At 40.7% G+C, this 24,765-nt stretch overlaps 2 protein-coding genes and 1 long non-coding RNA gene across 5 annotated transcripts; 1 reads left to right on the forward strand and 2 right to left on the reverse strand.

The window, feature by feature from the left end:
* Positions 1-4,662: 4,662 nt before the first annotated feature.
* LOC110369592 lies at positions 4,663-9,136 on the reverse strand. Its single transcript, XR_002429206.2, has 3 exons — positions 9,098-9,136; positions 6,024-6,263; positions 4,663-5,752 (listed from the first exon to the last, which is right to left on the reverse strand). It is a non-coding gene; the product is annotated as an uncharacterized LOC110369592 (long non-coding RNA).
* Positions 9,137-12,829: 3,693 nt separating this feature from the next.
* On the reverse strand, positions 12,830-14,800 carry LOC118556566 (mitochondrial import inner membrane translocase subunit Tim29-like). The gene is made up of 2 exons (XM_036148572.1): positions 14,612-14,800; positions 12,830-13,967 (listed from the first exon to the last, which is right to left on the reverse strand). The coding sequence occupies exons 1-2, from the start codon at positions 14,730-14,732 to the stop codon at positions 13,375-13,377; spliced, it is 714 nt and encodes a 237-aa protein (XP_036004465.1). The 5' UTR covers positions 14,733-14,800; the 3' UTR covers positions 12,830-13,374.
* A 183-nt stretch (positions 14,801-14,983) lies between these two features.
* On the forward strand, positions 14,984-22,528 carry LOC118566442 (protein YIPF1-like). 3 transcript variants are annotated; one of them, XM_036148567.1, is made up of 9 exons: positions 14,984-15,115; positions 15,377-15,445; positions 16,905-17,056; positions 17,132-17,212; positions 17,332-17,419; positions 17,551-17,667; positions 17,754-17,920; positions 21,541-21,723; positions 21,804-22,528. In XM_036148567.1, the coding sequence occupies exons 2-9, from the start codon at positions 15,415-15,417 to the stop codon at positions 21,891-21,893; spliced, it is 909 nt and encodes a 302-aa protein (XP_036004460.1). In that variant the 5' UTR covers positions 14,984-15,115; positions 15,377-15,414; the 3' UTR covers positions 21,894-22,528. The 3 variants fall into 3 exon arrangements, with proteins under 3 accessions (XP_036004460.1, XP_036004459.1, XP_036004461.1); XM_036148566.1 differs by having other exon boundaries at positions 15,408-15,445; XM_036148568.1 differs by lacking the exon at positions 14,984-15,115 and adding an exon at positions 15,160-15,192 and having other exon boundaries at positions 15,408-15,445.
* Positions 22,529-24,765: the final 2,237 nt, after the last annotated feature.

Consider the following 24,765-nt stretch of genomic DNA (forward strand, 5'->3'; position numbering starts at 1 on the left):
GTAAGCGGATGACGCGGTCTGCTCATGCGCTCTTTATCAGATAACCAGGCCAGAAAAAAAACCAGGCCGAGACCTACTCAGCAACTGGTCTGCAGTTAGCGCGGTCCGGTTATGTTTAGCGCGGTCCAGTTCAGTCTGCTGACCGTTTACACACAAGAGTTATCTCGGTTACCGAGCTCGAACTGGTCTTGGCTCGGTTAAAAAAGTGTAGTGTAAACGGGCCTTAAGTCTTGACCTAGGGACCTCTAACAGAAGCTGACCCGAGGAGCGCAAGGCTCTGCCACTATTTGAAAAGTTAAAATCTCAGACAAATAAGAGGGGGCCAAGCCATAAATGGCTTTAAAAACAAACAGCAGGAGTTTAAAATCAATTCTAAAACAGACTGGAAGCCAGTGGCGAGACGACAGCACAGGGGTAAAGTGTTCGCATCTGGACGTGCTTGTTAAAAATCGGACAGCGTGTTCTGTACAAGTTGGAGACGAGAAATTGATGACTGACCGAGGCCAACGTAAAGGGCATTGCAGTAATCCATTCTTGAACTGATGAAAGAGATCCTGCTGACTAAGAAAGGACTCGACTTTGGCCAAAAGACGGAGTTTAAAAAAGCTTGAGCTGACAACAGAGCTAATCTGTTTGTCAAATTTGAACCCATTTTCAAAGGTAGCGCGACCCATATACGGAGGCCTTAGTCCTCGACGCGGTCGACCCAGGTTCAAATCCAACCCGCGGTCCTTTGCCGCATGTCTCTCCCCCTCTTCTACCCTCCTTCCTGTCTGCCTTTCAGAAAAAGCGAGCCACGAGAGCCGCAAAAAATTCCCCCAAAAAAAATTAATTTTTTTTTTATGATTTTTGACATAAGAATTAAAAAAGGGGGCCAGAGTACCAGAGTTTGTGGTGAAAAAGTTTGACATAGATGGAGAACCAAACAAATTGCATTCAGTTTTGCTGTCGTTTAAGTACAAAAGGTTCTGTGACAGCCACTGCTTTAAATCTGTGATGCAGTCCAGTAGCTTAGTAAAGGCAGTGTTTTCGTTTTGTTTCATGGGCAAATATATCTGCAAGTCGTCGGCATACAAGTGAAAAGACATGTTGTGCTTTTTTATAATTGATCCCAGAGGTAACATATACATTGAAAACAAAATAGGGCCGAGAATAGATCCCTGTGGCACCCCACAGGGCAGCGATGACTTTGAGGAGCGGTGGTCACCAATCGCGACAGAGAAACTGCTGTTTGCCAGGTATTACCTAAACCACTGGAGAGCAGTGCCACGGATGCCGACGTGCCCTAGGCGAGATACAAGAACTGCATGGTCGACTGTATCAAAAGCTGCTGTGAGGTCCAGCAGTACCAACACAGCAGGGTTCCCAGCGTCCACAGACAAAGCAATATCATTATGGACCTTTTACAGTGCTGACTCAGTGCTTTGTTGGGATCTAAAACCAGACTGAAATTTATCAAGAATAGAATTGGTCTCCAAGAATGTCCGTAGTTGAATAAAAACTACTTTTTCTAAAACCTTAGAAAGAAAAGGCAAGTGGGAGACAGGTCAAAAATTGGAGAGCACAGAGGGGTCAAGATGCGTTTTTTTTTATGAGGGGCCTAACCATAGCGTGTTTGAAGGCAGCTGGAACAGACCCTGAACTAAGACAAGTGTTTATAAAAACAAGCAGGCTTGACCCAACAGAGCTCAGAACCTCCTTCAAAAACTTGGCTGGAATAATATCTAAGGGACAGTTGGTGGCTTTGATGCCACTAACCACCTTAGTAAAAGAAGACAAAGAAATGGTCTCAAACCACTCAAATACAGCAGTCTGTGCCGGAGGAGCACAGACATCATCAAAAGACATATTCATAATACAGATATTCTGCCTGACATATGCCACTTTATTAGTGAAAAAGGACAAACTCCTCACAAGTTGCAGTGGAGGCATCGGACAGGACAGTAGGGCATGGGTTAATGACAGAATCAATAGTATTAAATAGCAGTCTTGGATTTTGAGAGCTGTTAGCTACTATGGAGGACAAATATTTGGACTTAGCTTCCTTTAGCGCTCTCTGGTAAGCAGCCAAACTGTCCCTTAACCAGCCCAGGGATACATGCAGTTTATCCTTTATCCTCCGCCGTTCAGGCTGTCTGCATTGTTGTCTGAGCAGACGGGTATGGTCATTCAGCCAGGGATCTGACTTAGTTTTAGTAATTTTTTGCCAAAAAAGGAGCAACAGAGTCAAGAATTGCAGAACATGTTAAATGAAAAGTGGCTAGTAGGCTGTCAGGACAAAGGGGAGAAACCAACCCACAGTCATCAGACAGCTGAGAGTTTCCGAGATAGCAGTGTCGACTCCGAAAGCCCAGGACAGATGACAAGCTCAAAAGACATGTATGTGTAACATACTGGAGAAGGATAAGACTGTGTGCTTTGTGAAAGCAAAGGTATCCCCATCCCAACAGGCCAACGACAAGCCACATGAGCCATGGGTGTGCCTGAACAAGAAGCAGGGATACATTGTAGCTGCACATTTTACATGTAAAGCTGGGTAAGTGAACAAAAAATGTTTCCATATATTTATTCAATCAATATTTGTTCCCCTACAATGTTTAAATGTGCTAACATGTAACTAAACATATATGATTTGGATGAAAAAATATCTTAGATGGTGTTCAACTTCCCTTAATTTGAAACCATCTTGTTTTGACCGGTTAAAGGCCAGATTTCCAACTAAATAAGCAAAGTGAATGTTTGTACATGTAATAGAATATATTCACTCCATTTTATTAACTGTGGACTATGTTCCATTTTGGTTTGGCTTTGCTTACATGTATGTTGATTTCCTTTCCAGTTTAGGAGAGGCATACAGTCACATTGCTGCTCTCTTGTTCAAAGTCGAAGCAGTGGGCAGATTGGGCCTCAACCAGGAATCAAAGACAAGCGTTGCCTGCGCCTGGAACAACTCTAACCGGAAAAAGGTATTGTAAAGGAACTTGCTCATGCAAATGTTGAAGTTCATTATTTGTTGTGTGCCAGCAGTTAGGTTTCAATATATTAGTATTGAGTGTTAATCATAAATTTCCCTTATGTACACAATTATGAAGTTTACATGTTAATTTTTTTAGCCTATTAGGTACATGTGAACATTACCCTGGCTCAATGGAGTGTATTGTTTAATTTGAGTGAACAGCATATACATTTTAGGGTGCTGAAAATGACAATATATATATATTTTTTTATTTATAGCTTGTTTCTCATAAATATGATTTTATTTGTTTCATTACAGGTCACAGCGCAGCAAATTGTGGACATTGATATCATCAACCCCAAATATGGCAAGACCGCCAAGCGTAAGGTCAACAAAGAGAGACGTGTAGAAGTGGCTGGTCTGGACGAGTCAGAACAACACAGGGCCCTTAAAGCTTCCCGAAGAATCTGTCCCACTGCAGGATGTCCTACGAAAGCAGAGTCGGACAGCGCCTTAGAAGATGAAGACCTGCCACCGGTAGGTTTAAAACAAAAAAAAACATTTTTATTTTTGTTTACAATTTCTTTTGAATCCCCAGCGAATATTATTTATTATACGAGACTCGTTATTAAGATAAAAACCAAAGGTGTTTTATCGGGCCGCAATCTTAACTATTACATTGTTCAATATGAAACTCTGGTAATAAGGTGCATAATTATTTAAAACTGTATGACATTCATAAGAAACCATAAATTATGAGACCCATACTTGAACTAAATTGTGAACTGTTATTTTGAATGGTACTTCAAAGTTATGATATGAATGTTTTTTCACATGTTTTCTTTACATCCATAAAACAATTTATTCTTTAGTTTTTAATGTATTTTGCATGTAATATGTTTCAGTTGCTGAGTCGCTTCCGTGACACCGAGACAAAGGAATGTTCGGCTGATGATCTTCAAACCCGATGTGCTGACTTTCTGAAAGACTTCATAGTAAGTCAGCACCAGTGCGACAACCTGGAGAAAATGACAAGGACGCAGAGCCAGAGTTTACTGTGGCAGCGTCATCGTGAGGGAAGAATAACGGCCACGATAGCACACAACATCAGTACGTTGCAGGACACAACATCTCGAGAAAGATTTGTTGAGCGTTGAAGCAGTGGCGTTTGGCCGGAAATATGAAGACCAAGCCAAGCAGCTGTACAGCAAGTGGATGAAAGACAAACTGGCCTGGTTGTTGACCAACAGTTTCCACTCCCGATGGCATTCGATCATGTGTATATCATGGCATGGCGATGGACTCGTTGAAGTTAAATATTCTTTCAAACATAAGGATCTGTGTGTAAAAGATATTCCTGAGGTTGACAAACCATTTTATTTAGAAAAAGACTCGCTTGTGTTAAAACAGAGCCAGAGCTACTACACCCAAGTTCAATTTCAGATGTATGTTTGTAAAAAACTGTTCTGTGACTTTGTTGTGTTTACACACGGAGGTGTTCATGTGCAAACAACAAAGTATGATCATGCTTTTGTACAGGAGCTAGTTTCAAAATGTATGTCTTTTGCAATAGATGAACTTGTGCCAGTTATCATCCAGCAGAAGTTTACAAGTTGAGATTTTGTTGATTCTATCTTGTTGGAAAGTTAAGAAATAAAAGTATGTAAATAAAAGCAAACATACAAACTTCTTGTGATTGTATTTATTGAAATGTATTTGGGGTTCAGTTGGTAGGTAAACATTTTGGTACTAAAGAATATATAAATACATCAGTCATACATAAAAATATGTACTCGAACCACTCAATACACCCCCTAGTGGGAGCTTTATTATAACAACAACTTTACCAAAAACAAAATTGTTGACAGCTGCTTGTGTCCCATATGTTTGTTTTTTGAAATGTCACTTCAACAGTTTAGCCAAGACATTTGTAATTGCACAACATATGATCAGTACGGAATCAATATGACGAGACAGTGTTAATGGCATAACATTTTTCAAAATTCCAAATGGTTTTACAAATGGAAATGGAAGCATGGCTAATTATGCCCCATAAGCAGCCAGTTCTTCTGCAACTAGAAATCCTCTATCTGCCAAACACCAAATCACCAGGCTCAAGTCTATCATAGAAACCGGATTGTTTGGTCAGTTCTTTATCGGACACTCGTCCACCCCAGTTGGAAGAAACAAAACTAACCGTTCCATAAGGGGTGATGCCAATCAAGAATTTTGCTGTATTATGATGCTTGTAGTTGGACCATGTCTCAAAATCGCAGGTCGCTGAATGAAAATCTCACTACAGTCAATAATTACTCTAGCTCTCCTGTAGCGCCACCTGAACACTTTTGGCATATTCTTCAGCACCTCACCTTTTGTTGGCCACCGTATGAAGAATTCCAGTTGTTTAGCCATTATGGGTATGACACTATTCAAAATCGCAGACACCTGTGTCAGGGCAACCTTAAACCGTATTGCTAAGTCTTTATTGGTACAGCCAAGTTTCAGTTTCATCAAAACCAGCAGAAGAATGTCACCAGAACACAATTTACTGACTGGTTTCAGATAAAGACACACAAGGGACATAAACCACTGGAATAAGTCCATAGTAGGAAGTCCTGTCAATGTTTTTAATTACTGAGTAGTTGAGATTTCTGTAGGTAAACCAACTTGCTTCACGTTGGGCCTTGAGATGTCGATTTTCATCCAGAACACGTTGATAGTCCTGTTGAAGTCCTGCGTAATCCCTCTGTAGTTGATCATACTGCTGCTGAAGAGGGTCAGGGTCAGGATCTGTTCCTGAAATGTATACATTTTCTTTTTTAAGTATAGTTCAAAGCCTTACCGTTTAAATTTACAGTTAAACAACCATTATTTGAAAAAATACATTTCAAAGTCAAAGATTGCAGAATTGGACAAATAATGTAGTATATCCTCTTTAATGAGTTCAATAAATTCTGCACTGAACAACTACAATACAACATTGTTACAATTTAAATAATTAACTCTTTACAACTAGTGTTCTTTAGTTTAGGTACCATATCATTATTAACATCAATATCTTGCCAACCTGAATCTTTGTATGATGGGGTATGATGTGCCAAATCCAACAAGGCTTGGGCAGCTGTTTGTTCCTGATGGCTGTGCGGTACATTTTCCTTCGTTTGACAGGGTGTCAAGATCAATCTTCTTCGCCGTTTGGCCACAGGCTCGAACCTTTCCAACGATGTTGGAGTTGACTTGGTCAGTGGCGTAAAGTTGAAAATAGTGGGCACAAAGTCGGGATGGTTTACGTCTGTTGAAGGCTCACCTAAAATATTGGACAGGACAGTATAAATCTCAGATCTAAATACTTTTAGAGTAGTCACTGTAAAGTAGCTCTAAATCAACAATTTAATATATATTCAGTTACTAGATATGTTGTCTCAATCATTTTCACAGACTCATGCCAGAGGGTTGACATACATACAGTGATGTGCGGTAGGGTTCATAGCAGGTGAGGCACTGATCAAGACACTATCAGAGTCAGATTTACAAATATATACAATCTACAGAGTAGACTCATTGCAAAGTTCTGAAGGAGACTGAGCCAAATAAATTCACCAAGAGACATGGAAAAAAATATTGATTCTTTGATGAAAAAAATAAAACTAAATTATTTGTCATTTGATTGGTAACAGTTTGAGTTATGATGGATTTCTACATCTGTAACACATTCAAAAACTACAACCCACCTTACACACATTTCATTACAAAAACAAAACATGAATAATTATCACTGTCTTACCTCTACTTAGAATTTAAGAAACCTGACCCTAGCCAGATGAATTTCGCTCCGCCTAGCTCTACTCATCCATCTGGAACAGATCCATAGGAATGGCGTTTCAGAAGGCTGGGCCTTATCAAAAATCCTTGCATATGATTGGATAAGCCACTTGTCTGTCATCTTTATCGACGTGCTATTTCAACCCGTGACGCTGTGAGAGCAACGCAGGGGAAAAAATGTGTTTTATGCGTTTGTGGCTCTAGTGGCACGCGTTTTATTGACAGTGAGCTGACAGGAAGAGGGGGGAAGACAGGCAGCAAAGCGCCGCGGGTCGGAGTCGATCCCGGGCTGACAGCGTTGAGAACTAAAGGCCTCCTATATGGTTTGCGCTAAAGGGACTTTTAAGACATTTAAGGGACTTTAGTTCGCACTAACCACTCCGCCACGGGCGCCTCCACCATGGGCGCGCCCCGGAAAACAAAACTTGCCAAATCCGGTCGGGAGAAGGGCGAAAACATGGTTTTAACCAACAAAAGCCTTCAGAGGCGTTCTCTGATGTTCTTTTAATGAAACAATATCAGGTAGATTGGACAACACAGAAGAAATAGCAGCATCAATGTTAACGCGTGCTTCCTCGATGCGAGCCGCCATTGTTGTCTGAATCAAAACCACTGAGCTATATAATACACTGGAGTGCTGATTTTGCCGAAAAACTGAAGTCACTGGTCGCCATCTTGCTACTCCCTACTCTCACAGAATCCTGTAGGATTTGGTTGCAACAACAAGCAGTTTTCTGGCTGTGTGAAAATATTTCACAGGTAATTCTACAGACAGTGGATATACTAACATTATCAACTACTAGGAAATTAGATGCTGAAATATTTTACATGTTATTCATATTAAATATATATGTATATATATGTATATATATATATATATATATAAGTATGTGTATATGTATATATGTATATATGTATACACATATGTAAATATATGTTTTTGTATATTGTTATTTATATATTTATAAATGTTAAACATATATATTTAAATGAATAAAATGCAAAATATTTCAGCACATGACTTTCTCAGTACTTGATAGTTTTAGAACATAACAAAACTATATTGCATTTCACATTTTAAAAGTTTTAAGATCCCCCTGAACATGAGAAAATCCTCGTTATTCGATGCTGTAGCGCACATATTCCCTAGTTACTGGGGGAAAATAGGGAGTACCAATATGGCGGCTGGTGGCTTCAAAGCGACTCGTTCAAACAGACGGTGATTAGCACTCCAGTGTATTATATAGCTCAGTGATCAAAACAGTCTCACGGTCGCTTCTCCACTACGTCACATCTATGAAACTCCAGCCCTGCATCCTGATTGGCTGGACAATAAAATTGGTTGAAGAAATCACTCTCTATGGAAGATATCCCAGATGTATGTGAGTGAAGCTAAGCGGAGTTAAGCGGAACGAAATTCATCTGGCTAGGGTCAGGTTATGATTTAAGTCCATGCAGCGCTCTTATTGAACAAAAATATCGGTCATTTTCCAGTAAAAGTTCTCTTTATCTTCTTCAGTTTTAAAAGTCTCTCAATCTCAATGGAGCTCACTGCCAGGGAGGAAAGCCTTCCTTCATCAGTCCTGTTCCAGCTAAATGTTCAGAGTCTTTTTAGTGCTTTACTTGTTTAGCATAACTTGCTAATAAAACATCCATAACTTGCTGTGACTCTATAGTTTTGGGATCACAAGCGGTGCCCCTAGAGGCCAAGGAACTGCCGGCCTCACCTACAACCAGTGCTTTGCCGTTTATGATCACGCAGCAGCACACGAAAACATGTTACCTGCACAGTTTCATGACCAAAACACAACTAGTAATCCACATATATTAAATTGTGGAAAATCAGTTCATAACTGTTTGAACAATTTAATTTATGATCTAGAGACAGGAAGATGCATTCACAGAATGGAAGCCCAGCAGTTAACATGGGATTGCGCAATCCCAGGCGAGGCCAAGCTCGCTGCGGCCTCACCGGCTTCACTATCAATCGCCACCAAGGATTTACATGGAAAATACCCAAAAATTCTGCGATTTTGAAGAAAATATGATCAAAGTTGATGAGATTAGATGAAAAATTAAAAAGACTGAGTGAATCACAATTTACATTATGTTATCATCATTATACATTTTATTTCTTTCTATGATAAAAAGTGAGGCCTGGCCTCACTTGCCTCCCCTGACTGCACGTCACTGCATACATTGTACATGTACGTATATTATTACGAAACGGACGTTTACGTCTTGACTTAAGTATATATCCTTTTATTTAGAGAACTATTTAGGTAGAACAATGGCTAGTGCAAAATAAGTTGTATTTACCGGAGTTGAAGTGCAGACTGCAAATTCTCTCGTGGTATGATGGCTCCCACAGTCGATTGGGATTGTCGGCCTGCATCCTTTTCATTGAAATTATCCATTTCCTTCTTCTTTCTTTGTCCTTCGGTAAACGAAAGAAACGTACATCCGACGACTTGGAATGCCTCTGTTTGCAACCGGGAGCACAACAAGTCGTAGGCATTGTTTTTTACTTCGAAAAAAAGAAGTAAAAGCACGTCTATTCACCCGTTTTGTCACAGTGGTAGGCGAGAACAGTACTGTTTTGGCCTACCAGCGTGACCCGAATGTAGCACGAACGTAGCTCGTGACGTCTTCTTCTTCGTCTTCTTCTTCTTCTTCTGTTGTTTTATGGCGGATTGGCAGGCCAACGTAAAAGGTGCATTTCCGCCACCTACTGATCTGGGGTGTGGAGTGCACAATTTTGGAACACTACGCAATGAAAACAGCAAACAATAACACACACAAAAAAAATAAAAAAATAAAAAATAAATTCTTCAACTAAATCCTATTCATTGTTCCTATATCTTTTAGGTATTGGAATAATATTTAATTGACTCTTGTCTGTCTTGTCTCGTTTCCTAACAATACTTTTATTGAATTCCCAACTATCCTTCCCAACTCTTGTATTAACTTCATTCTCTCCCTTACATATGCAGCACACTCAAAAATAATATGCTGCACTGTTTCCGGATCTCCGCATTTGTCACAATTTCCTGTTTAATGTTTCCCTATTTTAAAAAGACTGTAATTTAATGCAGTGTGACCTATTCTTAGCCTTGAAATAATTATATCTTTTTTTCATATTTCCATATCTTTTCCTCTCCTTTCCAATAAACTCCTGAATCCGATATAAATGTCTTCCTTTAGACTCATTATTCCATATCGTTTGTCATTTCTTTCTAATTTTAATTGTTGTCAATCTCTTAATTTCTGATTTACGTAAAAATACATTCATTTATTTTTGCTGATGATTTAATGCTTTCTTTGCCAGCTTGTCCGCTTCCTCATTTCCATCTACACCCACATGTGCTGGCACCCAGAGGAAGTATACCAGTATTCCTAACTGCCTTGTTCTAAATAGACATTGTAATACTTCAAATATTAAATCTTGCCTAGTTTCAGATTTTCCACTTATTAGGCTATTCAGAGCAGCCATTGAGTCAGTACATATTACAGTTCTTAATGGTTGAACTTCTTCGATCCACAGTAATGCTAATATGATAGCTAATACTTCAGTAGTAAATATTGACACATGATTAGATATTCTTTTTGCAATTTTTATTTTAAATGTCGGGATGTATACTGCTGCTGCTGTTCTTCCAGACTCTGGCTCCTTTGACCCATCTGTATATACCTGTAGAACTGAATAATATTCTTTACTTAAATATTGTTGTACTATTATATCAGTTGATGTATTTTTTCCCCGTTTATTCATTATTTTTTGTATTTGTAAATCGATCAGTGGCGTAGGAAATATCCAAGGGGGAATTGCCGATATAGGAACAGTTGGGGCTATTACATAGTCTTTCAATCTCAAGCTGCTTGCCTCTTTCTTTACTACCCATCCAAAGCTTTTTATTTGTTTGTTTGTATATTCCCAGGAATCCTCAGGACTTTCTACAGAAGCACCATAGAGAGCATTGTGACCAGCTGTCTCACTGTGTGGAGTGGAGGCTGCAGTGCCGCCGACTGAAAGAACTTGAGGAGATTGGTGAGGACAGCAGAAGGGATCATTGGGGCTCCTCTTTCCTCCATCAAGGACATCTCATCACAGCGCTGTGTGTCCCGAGCCCGTAACATCATCAGGAGCCTCACACCTCCACCATGGACTGTTCTCCCTGCTGCCTTCTGGGAAGAGGTTCCGCAGCATCCGCTGCAGGTCCTCCAGGTTCTGCAAAAGCTTTTTCCCTGTTGCCATCAGACTGAACTGCTAGGGACTCTGAACTGCTGAGGCCGCAAAATGGACTCTGTACCATATTCGCATAACTGCACATTTACACATTTGCACATATGCTTCAGACTGTTGAACCGCCAAAGCCACAACATGGACTCTGAACTGCTGAAGCCACAAATGGACTCTGTACCACTTTCGTATATTACACGGTTTTAATAATACTCTCCTGGATACCGTGAATAGCACACTGTCTATTTCCCCTGCATTGTTTACATTGTTACATTGTTTTGACATTGTTTACATTTCATTGTTTATATAAATCGCTGCTGCATCTTTATCCTGAAAATTAGTGCAATTTACTGTGAGTTTTCAAGCTGTATGCAAACGAAATTTCGTTCTGTACGCACTTTGTGCATACAAAATGACAAATAAAGCTGTCTAAGTCTAAGTCTAATTCAAGATATCTCGAATGAATTAATGACTATCTGAAATATCCGTTTCAGATATCTACAATTAAATTACGACTAGTCAAAATGACCATTCAAAATATCTTAAATTTAGTTTTGACTAGTCATAATTCCAATTAAAGATATCTCAAATGCTACCATAGTTCAAGATATCTTAAATGTATTTTTGGATAGGCGATATGCAGTTTTGACTAGTGAAAACTAAATTATAGATTTCTTAAAAGCGAATAATGACTAGACAAAACTAAATTTAAAATATCTTGAATTGTAATTTTGACAAGTAAAAATTCCTTTTGAGATTATTAGATAATTAAAGATATCTTGAATTATTCAGCTTTTCCATTTAAGATATCTTAAATTGACATTCTGACTGGTCAAAATGACGTTACGGATATCTTAAATTATGAAACGGCTTGCCATACATCATCACACATGAACCGGAGGTGCGCTTTGGTTTTCAGAGGAGCTAAAGGAGGGTGCTGCTGTAATAGACATCATATACGTATATGATGTCTATGGGCACGTCGGCCTAGCGGCCGGCAGCATCCAATGGGTCGTCTACGTAAATGATGTCTATGTATTTAGCACCATTTATCTTTCCCTCTACTCGGGAACTCTGAAAGATTTAGAGAAAGACAAGGTAGATAAAAAGACTAACACTACACTGGAGAAATAATCAAATTTAATAAAGAACTTCCAGTTGCTCTGAATGCTTTACGTGTGCCTCGTTTCACATTTTTGCGCAGATAAGAAAAATTTTTCAACTTGACCTGAATCGACAACTCTTTTGCACTAGAGCACCATCTGGTGGTGAAAACCTAGTATTAAAACACAGGCCTGGCTGTTAAAAAGCAGAACCTACACCCTGACTTGTGACTTTCAGCACATGACATCTGATAGTGTTAAGGAGTCATATATTACCAGCATCACACACTGAACACCAGCGATATAATCCATGCTCCCTTGTGGCTGAGCTTTAAATGCGAGGCTGAGAGCGCAGGCCCTGCTTGCATTGAGGGGCTGATGCAAACTTTCCTTGAACTCACCACAGATCCACTATCTTGTGTGTGCTGTGCATCAGTGTTCATGTGCTGGGAATGAACAGAATCTGAAAACCATCTCCTAAAGATGAAAATTCATCTCAAGTCAGACATCCATCCTTCTATGGCTGATAATCTAAAAGTCTGACAAGTTTCTGTAGCTGGAAGCTCGTCAGATGCTAGATACCTGAAATATTCACATTAAACTTTTCATCACATAAGAAGGACAAACTCCAGTGGATTTTAGTGGGGTTTTATGAGACAGAACTAGACAGAGTTGTTTATTATTGGGAAGTTTTTTCATAACTTCTACAAGCCTTAAAAATAGTTTGTGTTGCAACAGAATAATTTATTTTCCCAGTCCTGGTTATAAGCAGATGTCAAGTGAACATTTACAAAGCATTGGCTGTTAGCCCAGATATAAGATAATAAATGTATGGGAATGTTTGACCATCAAGACTGTAGGCCAGACACACTGAAAGTACAAACCAAAAACCCACTGTCAATACCTCAATCAGGCCGTTCATGCTGGAAAACCGTCCGCTGTGCCTGAATGACACAAACAATGCTACGAGGAATAAAACAGTTTTATTCAGCCAGACACTGATCAGTCATCATGTGTGGGAAAAGCAGGCAGATTTCCTGAAATATTCACCAACTCAAAATGTAAAAACCAGAAAAAGGTCTGAACTAGATGTTTCTCTATCAGGCTGAAAATGCATTACTTAAGTTGAATCCAACACTGAAACCAGTGGGAATAAGAGCACATGGTTTTATTTTGGCCTACACGGATCAAACTGCAGTCCGTTCCTCCCTCGCAGCTTCATTTGACTCTCCTCACTAACGTTCTCCATCACTTCATTCCTCCTTGTCCTCCATCGTCAGCGGTAACCAGGAATCCCTGTGTAACCTCTCGTTCCTCTCCACCTCCTGAGGGCTGGGGGGTGAGGTACCCTGCATGTGTGCCGGGAGGTGTTTGTATTCTTCCTTATTCACGTCATAGTCCTGCATCTTTGAGTCCAGTATCCACCAGCGGCCAATGAAGCCCACGTCCAGGACGCGCTGAGGAAGCTCCCTCCAGGGCACCGACAGGTTGGAGCACCGGGCTTCGTACAGCATGGCGTCCGGGTCGTAGTCAGCGCGGTAGACCAGACAGAGAAGTCCCAGGCTGGCGTAGCGGAGGCAACCTTCGTTACGAAGCTTCACCAGGCCTTGAACGTGGCCGTCAGAGACGCCGTTACGGATCCACGGCGACAGAAGGCCCAGCTGGTTGGAGCGCTCCAGCAGGGCTCCCTCAAAAGACGACTGGTCAGGTTTGGTGTGAGAACAGGCCCAGGCGCCTCCCAGCAGGCTCACGTACACCGATGTCTTTAGAGGCCGCTCCCAAGCACCAACCACCGACTCCCTGCACGCTTCCTTGTAGTCGGACAGCAGGCTGCGGCACCACACAGCTGGAGACAGGGGGAACACATGTAAGGCAAAGCATTGGCTTACACACACTCAATGTTAATGGTGGGGCTTAATCTCTTATATATATATATATATATATATTATATATATTGTTTAATTTTCATATGGATGGACGGATGGATGGATGGATGAGTCTTTGGATATATTAAAGAACCTCAGCAAGCCGTCTTCACCACGTCTAAATGCATGGAGCTGCAGCCAGGTGATTAAGTTACCTGATCTACTTTCAGTGTTAAAGCGCAATTAAACAGATATGGCTGTTGAGTTTATGTGCTTAGCTGCATAAAACACTCAGTTTAGCATTCAGTTCAAATGTTACGTTGCATGAAACAGATTTCTTCTATAACAAAACAGATGAACGCCTGTGTTCTGCAGCCATCGGCTACATGCACGTAAATCCTGCTTAATTCTCTCACGCCGGGATCACAGCTACAGCAACGTTTTACTGCCGACACCCAGTTCTGTATAAAGGGCTTCCTCACTTCTGCAGCCTGTTAAGAAGTTAACTGTGAGATGCATTTTCAACATCAGAGACTGCCACTTCAAAGTCATTTCCAGCAACAATCATTGGCTGGATTTTGCCGGAAGCTCAGCTAAGCTCTCCGTGGCTACGCTAGTTTCTCACCCGCTTTACTGTTCTTCAGCCTCTCCCAGCGGCTGCCCGGAACCGGAGCCGCCGCAGCACAGAACATCCTCCTGGCCGTCCGCACCGAGGCCATCTTTCTACCGAACACGGTCACCTTCATCCGCAGCTAAACATGTCAAAAGCAAAGACCTCACATGGAACCAAAATGGCGGCGTCTCAGTGCCTCGGCTTTAGTCTTCCGCCATAAAGACCGGTGTCACAAAGGTTCCGCCGCGCGCCTTAAAGGGCAATAAAGAAAAAAATATGTATGAAAATAACGTTTGATGTATGTTATGAGTTACTAGAAACATTTTAGTGTAGTTGAGAAACAAATTATTTAAAAGTTTGACAAACATGTTCACGTGATGACTTTGTTTACGTGGTGACGTGTACCGGAAGTCCTGCTCTGTGACAGCAGCGGCTGTCGGCTTGTGTGCAGACGCCGCAGTGATGCTGGCAGTCCATTAAACCGACCTGCTTCAGAGACGTTCCTGCCTCCTTCAGGTAAAACATCGGGAGCGAAGCAGCGCAGCCGGACGGCGGCAAGCCCAGCTTTGTATCAGCTGCGTCTTTGTAGACAGGTTGGCTCGTTTTCATTTAGAAGCTTTATCTTTTCACACTGTGGCCTGAAACACCACGGTATCTGATATTCGGCTGATTGGAACGTATTTTAATGGTGCATTTAATCCTGGTTGTTTTTAATGAAATTGGCTTATTCGTCACATCATTCAGAGCATGCAATTCCCTGAACTCCCTCTGTTTTAGGTTCTGCTTGAATCTGTTTTGTGTCCTCTAGACAAACGATGGCCAGTCCAAATGATCTGCAGTTCCAAGGTAAATATGTCCGCTTCCCTCCGTGTTTTTAGCCTCACACCCAAACCTGTCGATGAACAAAACATCGTTTTCACATTCTGTCACCATCTGTTTGGCAAAGCTGCCCATCGGGAGATCAACGTGGTGGGTAAACTGCGACATCTGCTGGTTAGATTGGATAAGTGCACTGCCTTTGAGAGCACTATCAGCAAAATTTAATTTTACGTTAGCGTGTAAAAACTTTACAAAATAAGAAAATCGTTGTTTGGTTTTGTTGTAACGATTCTTCATGGCGATAAATGTTCTACTGTTGGAAAGCTTGTTAGTTTCCCTTTGCACTGGGACCACCACGCCTGTAGGCAAACTGCTTTTGAGGCTTGAGCAGCAGCCATCTGTAAGTGTGATCCACCCACTGAAAAACCTGCCAAATCTTTCCTAAGAGCTTTGGGTGGAGGCAGTGTGATGGTGTGGGGCAGCAGCCCGCTCACTGGAAAAACAAGGCTTAGTGTCACTGGAAGCGATCTCAATGGAGCAAGATATCAAGATGAGATTCTGCAACCAATGACAATCCCCTATCTCCACTTTATAGGACTACATACACTCCTCCAAGATGTTAACGTTATCCCTGCAGTTTTATCCTCCAGAATTTTGAAGAGGAGGGGATAAAATGGCCTGCAGACCTCTAACCGGTGCTGTTTGAGGCCTACAAAGCCACCTTGGTTTTTATGTTGCCAGCATGTCTTGTTTCTTCAAAATTCAATCATCCAACCCAGCAAACCTCACCAAACGAGATCAGAAAAAGACTGTTTGGCATTGGTAGACAGGGTTTATTCTTTAATGGGCAAAGCTAACGATCTCTGCTACGTTACAGATGAGGCATCGTAAGCGGAAACAAACCAGCTTCCAGAGCGTCTAAGATGTATTGTTACAATAAAAATAACATGTTAAACGCACATTTCCTTACTTAATGTGATACATTTATGTTTTACTTTTAATAAAAGCATATTTTGTTTTGAAACTCTAGAACAGTGGTTTTGATCAGTATTCCAGGAGGTTTTTAATTATTATTTTTATTGAAATCCAGTTTAGTGCTTTAACCTGAACATTTAGGTTTTTTTGGGTAAAATTATTTCGCTCGGGACATTGAATCGTTCAGACTGGAAGGACCCCTAAACCCATGGGATGAATCAATATCTTAAAATATCACTGTATAAAAACCTAGCAAGCAAATCTTTTGTCTCCTTTTACCAGTAGCCTGTTGCAAAGATACAACATATTCCCTTTTCTTCATCTGAATCTACAAAACCAACCAACTAGTCACACCCCTTAAATGTTTCCACATTTTATCACATAAAATCTACACATTCACCGTATTTCATTGGGATTTTATTTGGTATCCCAACACAAAGTGGAACAGAATTGTAAAAATGGAAGGAGAAAATGACATAGTTTAACACCCGTCGTCCTCCATGGTATGTAGAGTTTGAAGAAGCAGCGGACCTTCTATCTGCGGACCCCGGGGCCTCCACGCTCAGCGTGTCTGCACCGAGTGAGCCCACCGCCACAGCGGCTGGGGAGGATGTAAAACTGGACCTGTCTGAGGACGAGGAGGCTCACCAGGAGAGTTCAGAGGTCTGAGGACCGAACATGAAGTGCACTCTTGGTGTTTGGAGTGGACAGATGTTGACAGCTGTTCTGTGCTTGCAGCTTTTAGGAGGACAGAAACCAAGTGGAGGCTTCTGGACGTTTGAATACTATCAGTCTTTCTTTAATGTGGACACTATGCAGGTATGAGCTAACGTGCACAGTCCACAGCCTGTCTGTAAATACCGGCTGAACACAGCTATAGTCTGATAGTAGATTTATGTTGCTTTGCTTTCCCCCCCCCCCCCCCCCCCCCACCACAGGTGCTGGACAGAGTCAAAGGCTCGGTGATGCCTTTACCTGGAAGAAACTTCGTCAAACACTACCTCAGGAATAACCCAGACCTGTATGGTAAGTTAAATGGCCAACATCTGAACACATGCTGTTGGGTTCAGAATGGATTTAGTCAATGAGGAGAGATTAAATTAAAATGCAGGTCGTAGTTTGATTTTTTAATATTGTGTATTTGTGTGTTTGTGCAGGCCCGTTTTGGATTTGCGTGACTCTGGTGTTCTCAGTAGCGATCAGTGGGAACCTGTCCACCTTCCTCAGTGAGCTTGGCAACCCCACCTATCACTACAGGCCACAGTTCCACAGAGGTCAGTCTGGACCGGTCTCTTATAACCGGCATGACCTTACCCTGGTGGTTCCCGCAGCATGCTAATTCTACTTTGCCTCACTGCAGTTGCCATAGCTGCAGTGGTGATCTTCCTGTACGCCTGGCTGGTGCCCATCGCTCTGTGGGCCTTCCTGACCTGGAGACAGGGGACTGAGAGGCAGGTTGGAGGCTATTCCTTCCTGGAGACTGTGTGCGTCTACGGATACTCCCTCTTCATCTATATCCCTACATCAGTGAGTACATCCTGGGCCTTCCAGAAGTATTCACTCTGCTCCACAGTTTTGCCAACACAAACCCTTGGAAACGCACATGGATGATTCTAGTCAAATCTGGTCCTACAGTCTTTAGAAAAAGCAATGGGCTGCTGAAGTTGTCCATCTCACAAACCAACACACATGAAGGCGTGTAACTGGAAAATATTGAGCATTACTGTCAAAACATCTAGTTTTACAGTAACTGGTCCAATTGCTTGTTATTGTCTTCTTACACAGAGTTGCCATACTGGCAATGATTTTGTTATATTTATTTTGGGTTAAGTTTAAGAAAAGGTTTGGTTTTAAACAGAAAATGGTGTAAATACATTATATGCAAACAAAATAAACAATGTGTATTTGCCCTACATGTGTAGCTGCCATAAACAAAAACCCAGTTTAATTTTCATGGTTAACACATGTATACATTAGAATTCATCACATCACAGCTGATGATTTTATTGCTTCCTTTGATTTAAAACTTTGCTGTTCCACTGTTCTACTGTCCATCGGATCTTTGCTGTAGACAACAAAGGCGGAGATGGCCTAAGGCCTTTGATCCACTTGGATCACCAACAAGTCATGTAATATGCCAAAGAGTAAATTACGATATTACATGCTCTCTTCTCTCCAACCATTTTTGTTAATTTCCATGAGGTGGGCTGTGCTTATACATCATATCATGCAAAGGATTGTGGGATTCCTTATAGCTCCTTAGAACTGGTAAGGAACATTGCGAGGTTCCTATGTTACTGACTGCATTGTTCGGATAGCACTTATCATGATGACCCTGACACACCTCCACTTTGGCTAAAGAGTCCTTACCCAATAGACATTTTTGGATGCAGCCAGGAGCGTGACATGGTCCACATGGAGTCCAGTGTGGGATTATTTTCCAATGTCTAATGATGGCAAGGATGCTAAATGCACTTTATGCGGTTCTGGTTTTAAATATAAACACTCAACAAGCTCCTTAAGATCTCAGCCTAATAGCAGCGTTCGGCTGTGCTGCATGGCCAAACGATGACAACTTCTCAACCAAAATTCACTGATGTGCTCAAACGGCAAGGATGTGATGACAGAAAAGCGGAGAGCATTACGCAAAAAATGGTAACATGACACAAAAAGATGTGATGTCAAAAGCACGGTTGATGGTGAGGGATTAGGTGAGGATTAATAGTGTTTCACGTATTTTATTCTATTCAACTTATTTTTTCTATTCAGTAAACTTATAGGATCCTGCTTTGTAATAGTTTATCATGTCCAAGTTTAATATGTGAAAGAAACATATTTTTTGTTAATTCAGTCAGTATTTAATATTGGAGGTACATTACATTGTTAAAATATAAAGAGGTGCCTCTTTTTAAATTGAGCATATTTAAAAATCAATAAGTCATTCCTCAATAAGATTATTCAACTTTAGATTTGGTCATTAATCAATAGCTCGCATCCAAAGTTTACACACTTTTTAACACATAATCTGAAAAGTGTGGCATGTTTTTGTATTCTGCCCCCTTGAGTAAACACTTTGCAGAACCACCAAGACTTTTAGTGTCTGTTGACCAGCTTTACACATCTACAGACTGAACATTGTCTCAACACTTCTCAGCTTAATAGCTCAGCTTCAGTCAGAATGATTCTGTGGACATCGTTTTGTTGTGTGCCAAAAAATCTCAATTGGGGTTGGATCTGGATTTTGACGAGGCCTTTCTAACACCCGGAAATGTTTTGATCTAAACCCTCCCAGAGTATCTTTGGCTGGATGTTCAGCGTGGTTGTCCTGCTGGAAGTCGAACCTCCAGCCCAGTCTCAGGTCTTCTGCAGCCTACAGGCTTTCTTCCAGGATTGTTCTGGATTTAGCTCCATCCACCTTCTCATCAGCTCTGATCAGCTTCCCTGTTCCTGCTGATGAAAAGCACTCCCACAGCATGATGCTGCCTCCTCCGTGTTTTATAATGGGGATGCTGTGTTTAGGGTGATGTGCAGTGTTAGTTTTCTGCCATACATGCATGTTGACATACAGGACTGTCTCAGAAAATTAGAATATTGTGATAAAGTTCTTTATTTTCTGTAATGCAATTAAAAAACATGAAATGTCATACATTCTGGATTCATTACAAATCAACTGAAATATCGCCAGCCTTTTATTGTTTTAATATCGCTGATTATGGCTTACAGCTTAAGAAATCCAAATATCCTATCTCAAAATATTAGAATATCGTGAAAAAGTATACTAGTAGGCTATTCAACTAATCACTTGAATCGTCTAATTAACTGGAAACACTGCAGGGTTTCCTGAGCCTTGAAAAACACTCAGCTTGGTTCAGTAAACTAAATCACAAGTATGGTAGTGGTTAAGAGACGACATAAGATTCTCACAGTAACTGGTGTACTGACCATGGCATTACTGTCCTTGATTGGCCTGCCAATTCCCCTGACCTGAACCCCATAGAGAATTTGTGGGGTATTGTGAAGAAGAAGCTGAAAGACACCAGAGCCAACAATGCAAATGAGCTAAAGGCCGCTATTGAAGCATCCTGGGCATCCATAACACCTCAGCAATGCCACAGGCTGATTGCCTCCATGCCACGCCGCATTGATGCAGTAATCTGTGCAAAAGGATTCCCAACCAAGTACTCAGTGCATTAATGGACATTTTCAAATGTTTGATTTTGTTTTGCTGTTATAATTTTTTTTTTACTTGGTCTGAGGAAATATTCTAATATTTTGAGATAGGATTTTTGAGTTTTCTTCAGCTGTAAGCCATAATCAGCGATATTAAAACAATAAAAGGCTTGCGATATTTCAGTTGATTTGTAATGGATCCAGAATGTATGACATTTCATGTTTTTTAATTGCATTACAGAAAATGAAGAACTTTATCACAATATTCTAATTTTCTGAGACAGTCCTGTAATGTTCAATTGACCAAAGCTCTTTTTTTCCCCCTCATGGTGTCATAGTGTGCAACCACAAACTGGAGACCTTTTGTCTTTGTGATTTCTGATGTTCCATACAGGCTAGATTTGTGGTGCGCGCAGCAGAGTTTCCACCTGAGCTGTGGATCTTTGCAGCTTCTCTAGAGTTAGTTATCCTGAAGCTATTTGTTCAGGCCTTCACAGCAGAGCTGAATGTGTACCGAGTTAAAATAACACAGGTAAACTTTAAAAAAAAAAGAAGAGTATTCTCTGCAGGCAGCTGCATGTAGTGGATTTCATTCAGGAGTGTCCAAGTAAAGAGTCCTGAAAATAAATGCATTCCACACCTCTCAGAATTTGATGTGTACAACAATTTTTTGAAAGCACATATCATTTTCTTTCCACTTCACAATTAAGCTTTACTTTATGTTGGTCTGTAACCAGGGATCCCAATAAAACACATTTAGGTCAGTGGTTGTAACCTGAGAAAATGGAAAGAGGTCCATCTGATATAAATACCTTAGCTGGGAACTGTCCTCCTTTCTAAGTTCTCTGGATCTGAGCTGAATAAAGGATCCGTGCTTGGTGCTAATACCCCTCCATCTGTTCAGAGTTGGAGGGGTATCCTGCCTCAGTGTCATCTGCAGATGGTCAGAGTCTGATAGCTCACTTGTCTCCATCCAGATTTTGTGGATCATACCATTTGACTGGCTGCAATGGACGCTGATCGTAGTTGCCATGGTGATCTCCGGCTCAGTCCTGGTGCTCACCTTCTGGCCCGTTGTCCGGGATGACACCAAAGTAGCAGCGGTGGCCACAGTGGTGACCATTGTAGTGTTGCACACGCTGCTGGCGATTGGCTGTAAGGTAAGGGAGCTCTGTGGGTGTGGTCACATCGGTCTGCCGCAAACTGCTTTAACTCCTTGTTTTTTTTCTTTTCTTTCCAGCTATACTTCTTTCAAACAGCACCCCACACACCTCCACCAACCACTACGACCCCACCGATACATACAACTTTAGGTGTCAAACCCCACTGACCAGCGCAGTACGAGGGAAGAGGGCTCATCATATCATGGGCACAGGACTAATGTTTGGGCTGGGAAGTGTTTGGAAATGTGAGATGAGGCTGGAGCTGATGGTCTGCTTTTCAGTTGAGGTTAGAAAGCAGCTTTTCTACTGTGATCTTTCATGTTGTGGTGCATCATGGCCACCTTAATGCAACCCAAGTTCTCAATAAGCCTTCCAAAATGTAGATAGAAGTGGAGAACAGGTGTTAGAAGTCATAAAGTCGGCCTCTGGGTTAGGGCTGCTTGGATTCCTGACATGTTGGAGGTGCTGCAACGAGAAGCTGAATCCCCAGGAAAATCGTATGGAGGTTAAACCTCTTCAGTGCAATTCCACCGACATTCCTCTGTCCTGTGTAACGAAACCTGAAGAAACGTAGGCGATGAAGAAGGCATTCCAGACTACAGATATTCTGAATGTATTTAACAACCGTGGAACAGAAAGGTAGCACTGCTGGTGTACCACATCCCTCTCCTCAGACTTTCACTCATGACTTTACTTTAAAACAGTTAAATTATAAAGTTTGGGGAAGGTTTAGAGCTATTTATTTTCCTTTGTGAAGCTACTGATCCCTACTTTTGTTAATAAATTTAGAATTGTTACTCTACTATTGTTGTTATTTCTTGTCAAATCACTAGTCCTTTATGGTAGATCATTCATTATCATAGTCATCGGCCTTTAATTCCACCTCAGTGGTGTGCACTCTGCGGCTGTCAAGCAGAAATGTGAGACAGCAACACTAAAGAAATCTGTGAGAAACTGGAAAGAATGAAACAGTAAATAAATATTTATAAATAAATTAAAAACATTTGTATTTTGTACCTTTTTGTTTCTCCTCACTTAATTAGTGAACAGCAGCCTGCTTGCATCACATCTCGGCCCTACTCCACCCTGATCAGCCCTGCTCTGCAAAAGGGCTGAAAAAAGCTGGTGCTAAAAAACCTGTAAGCGAAAAGCTCATAAAGCAGATGGAGCTGGTCTTGTGCAATCCCTACTCCTGCCTGAACGTTTGGCAGCCAAACCACAGACAGGTGGACTGATGGAGGCTTCAACTACTGAACAATGTGGATAACAAATTACAGGTGCATCTCAAAAAATTAGAATATTCTGTAAATATTTGTCCTTCCTTTCGCACAGTGAAATATTCCAAGTCTTTATTTCTTGTAATTTTGACAACTATGGCTACAGAGAATGCAAAACCAAAATCCAGTGTCAGAAAATTGAAATATTGCACCAGTGTGAAAAAAAAAAAGCCTTTTAATGTATAAATCCTATGTAGTGGCCATATTATGGCCTACACAATCATGACTGTCCAGAGGAAGTTCAGACACCCTCCACAAGGAAGGTAAGCTACAAAAGCTCATTGCTACAGAAGCTGGTTTTCACAGAGTTCTGTGTCCAAGCATATTAACAGCAAATTGAGTGGAAGGAAGAAATGTGATAGGAAAAGGTGCACCAGCAACAGGGAAAACCAAAGCCTTGTGAGGATTGTCAAAGAATATCTCTTCACGAATCAAGGGGAGCTGTACTGAGGCTGGAGTTGGTGTATCAAGGACTGCTATGCACAAATTCTTGGCATGGGCTACAAGCGTCTTTCCTGGGCTAAGGAGCAAATAACTGGACTGATGCTCAATGGTCCAAAATATTGATTTCAGTTGAAAGAGCTTACATTTCCTTTGAAAATCAAGGTCCCAGATAGGGCTGAACAATTAATCGCGTTTTCAATTTAATAGAGATTTAAAAAAAAAAAAACGCAATTTCCAAATCGCAGAGGTCTGCAATTTTTGGCTATGTAACAATTAGTGAATTAGACACGTCCATTAGGTGTTGGTAAAATGTTTAAAGTGGGTTTGCCTTCACAAGGAAGGGAAGACGGTTGCAGCATTAAGATAATCTAATTTTAGTACTTTATTTAGAGTTTGTATAATCATACATAGCATTAAGTACAGGTCAATCAGTTTAATACATAGACTTGCTTGATGGTTGGACTTTGCATATTATGTTCAACAAGGATTGATGTCCAGTTAAATTAAAAGTTGTTCTCTTGAATAATATTCTGACCAATAGAAACATGAAAAGTTCATATTTAAAATAGTCGTTGTTTACAAACATCTTTATTTAGAGGCCATTTTTTTGCTTGTGGTTAATGCAGAGAAAAGTCAAAATTGCAATTTTGGTTGAAATATATTGTAGGAAGAACGCAATCATTACTGCTCCGAGTTTAGATGCTGTGGGTCTTTTAGCAACTAATCAACATGGTGAGGAAACAAATTGATTTGTTGTTTGTATGTATTTTAAAACTAGGGCTGGGCAACGATTAAAATATTTAATCGCGATTAATCGCCCTGATTAATCGCGATTAATCGCATTGTATTTACAAACTCCAAGAATGAATTCAAAAGTAGTGTAAAGAGCACTTTTATTTTAATGTTCTGCTGCCATATGAACAAAAGTGTTGTAACATTTGTAGCACTTATTTTATACTGGATATTTTCAACCCATCTATTGAATTTAGTGCACTAGTTGATCTTTTCTTCATAAGAGAACAGCAAGCACTGCAGCCAAAATATGGCCTTTTTTGACCTGCTGTATATTAGCCAGTCCCTAAGCTTGATGTATCATGAAACTGTTGACCTTTTGGGTTTTGTGGTTTTTATTTTATTATTACAATTAAATAATTATAATAATAATAATAACAATAATGTTATGTTCAGTGTTTTTTCGCTAATCCACCTCTTATATATTTCAATCCTTATGTAATTTTGTCTGTGTTGTGTGGACCTGCCTGTTGCTTTAATCCTATAAATTTCCCCGTCGTGGGATAAAAAAAGGATTAGCTAATGT

The sequence above is a fragment of the Fundulus heteroclitus genome, chromosome 16 (assembly GCF_011125445.2).
Source record: "Fundulus heteroclitus isolate FHET01 chromosome 16, MU-UCD_Fhet_4.1, whole genome shotgun sequence".
NCBI classification, from domain to species: domain Eukaryota; kingdom Metazoa; phylum Chordata; class Actinopteri; order Cyprinodontiformes; family Fundulidae; genus Fundulus; species Fundulus heteroclitus.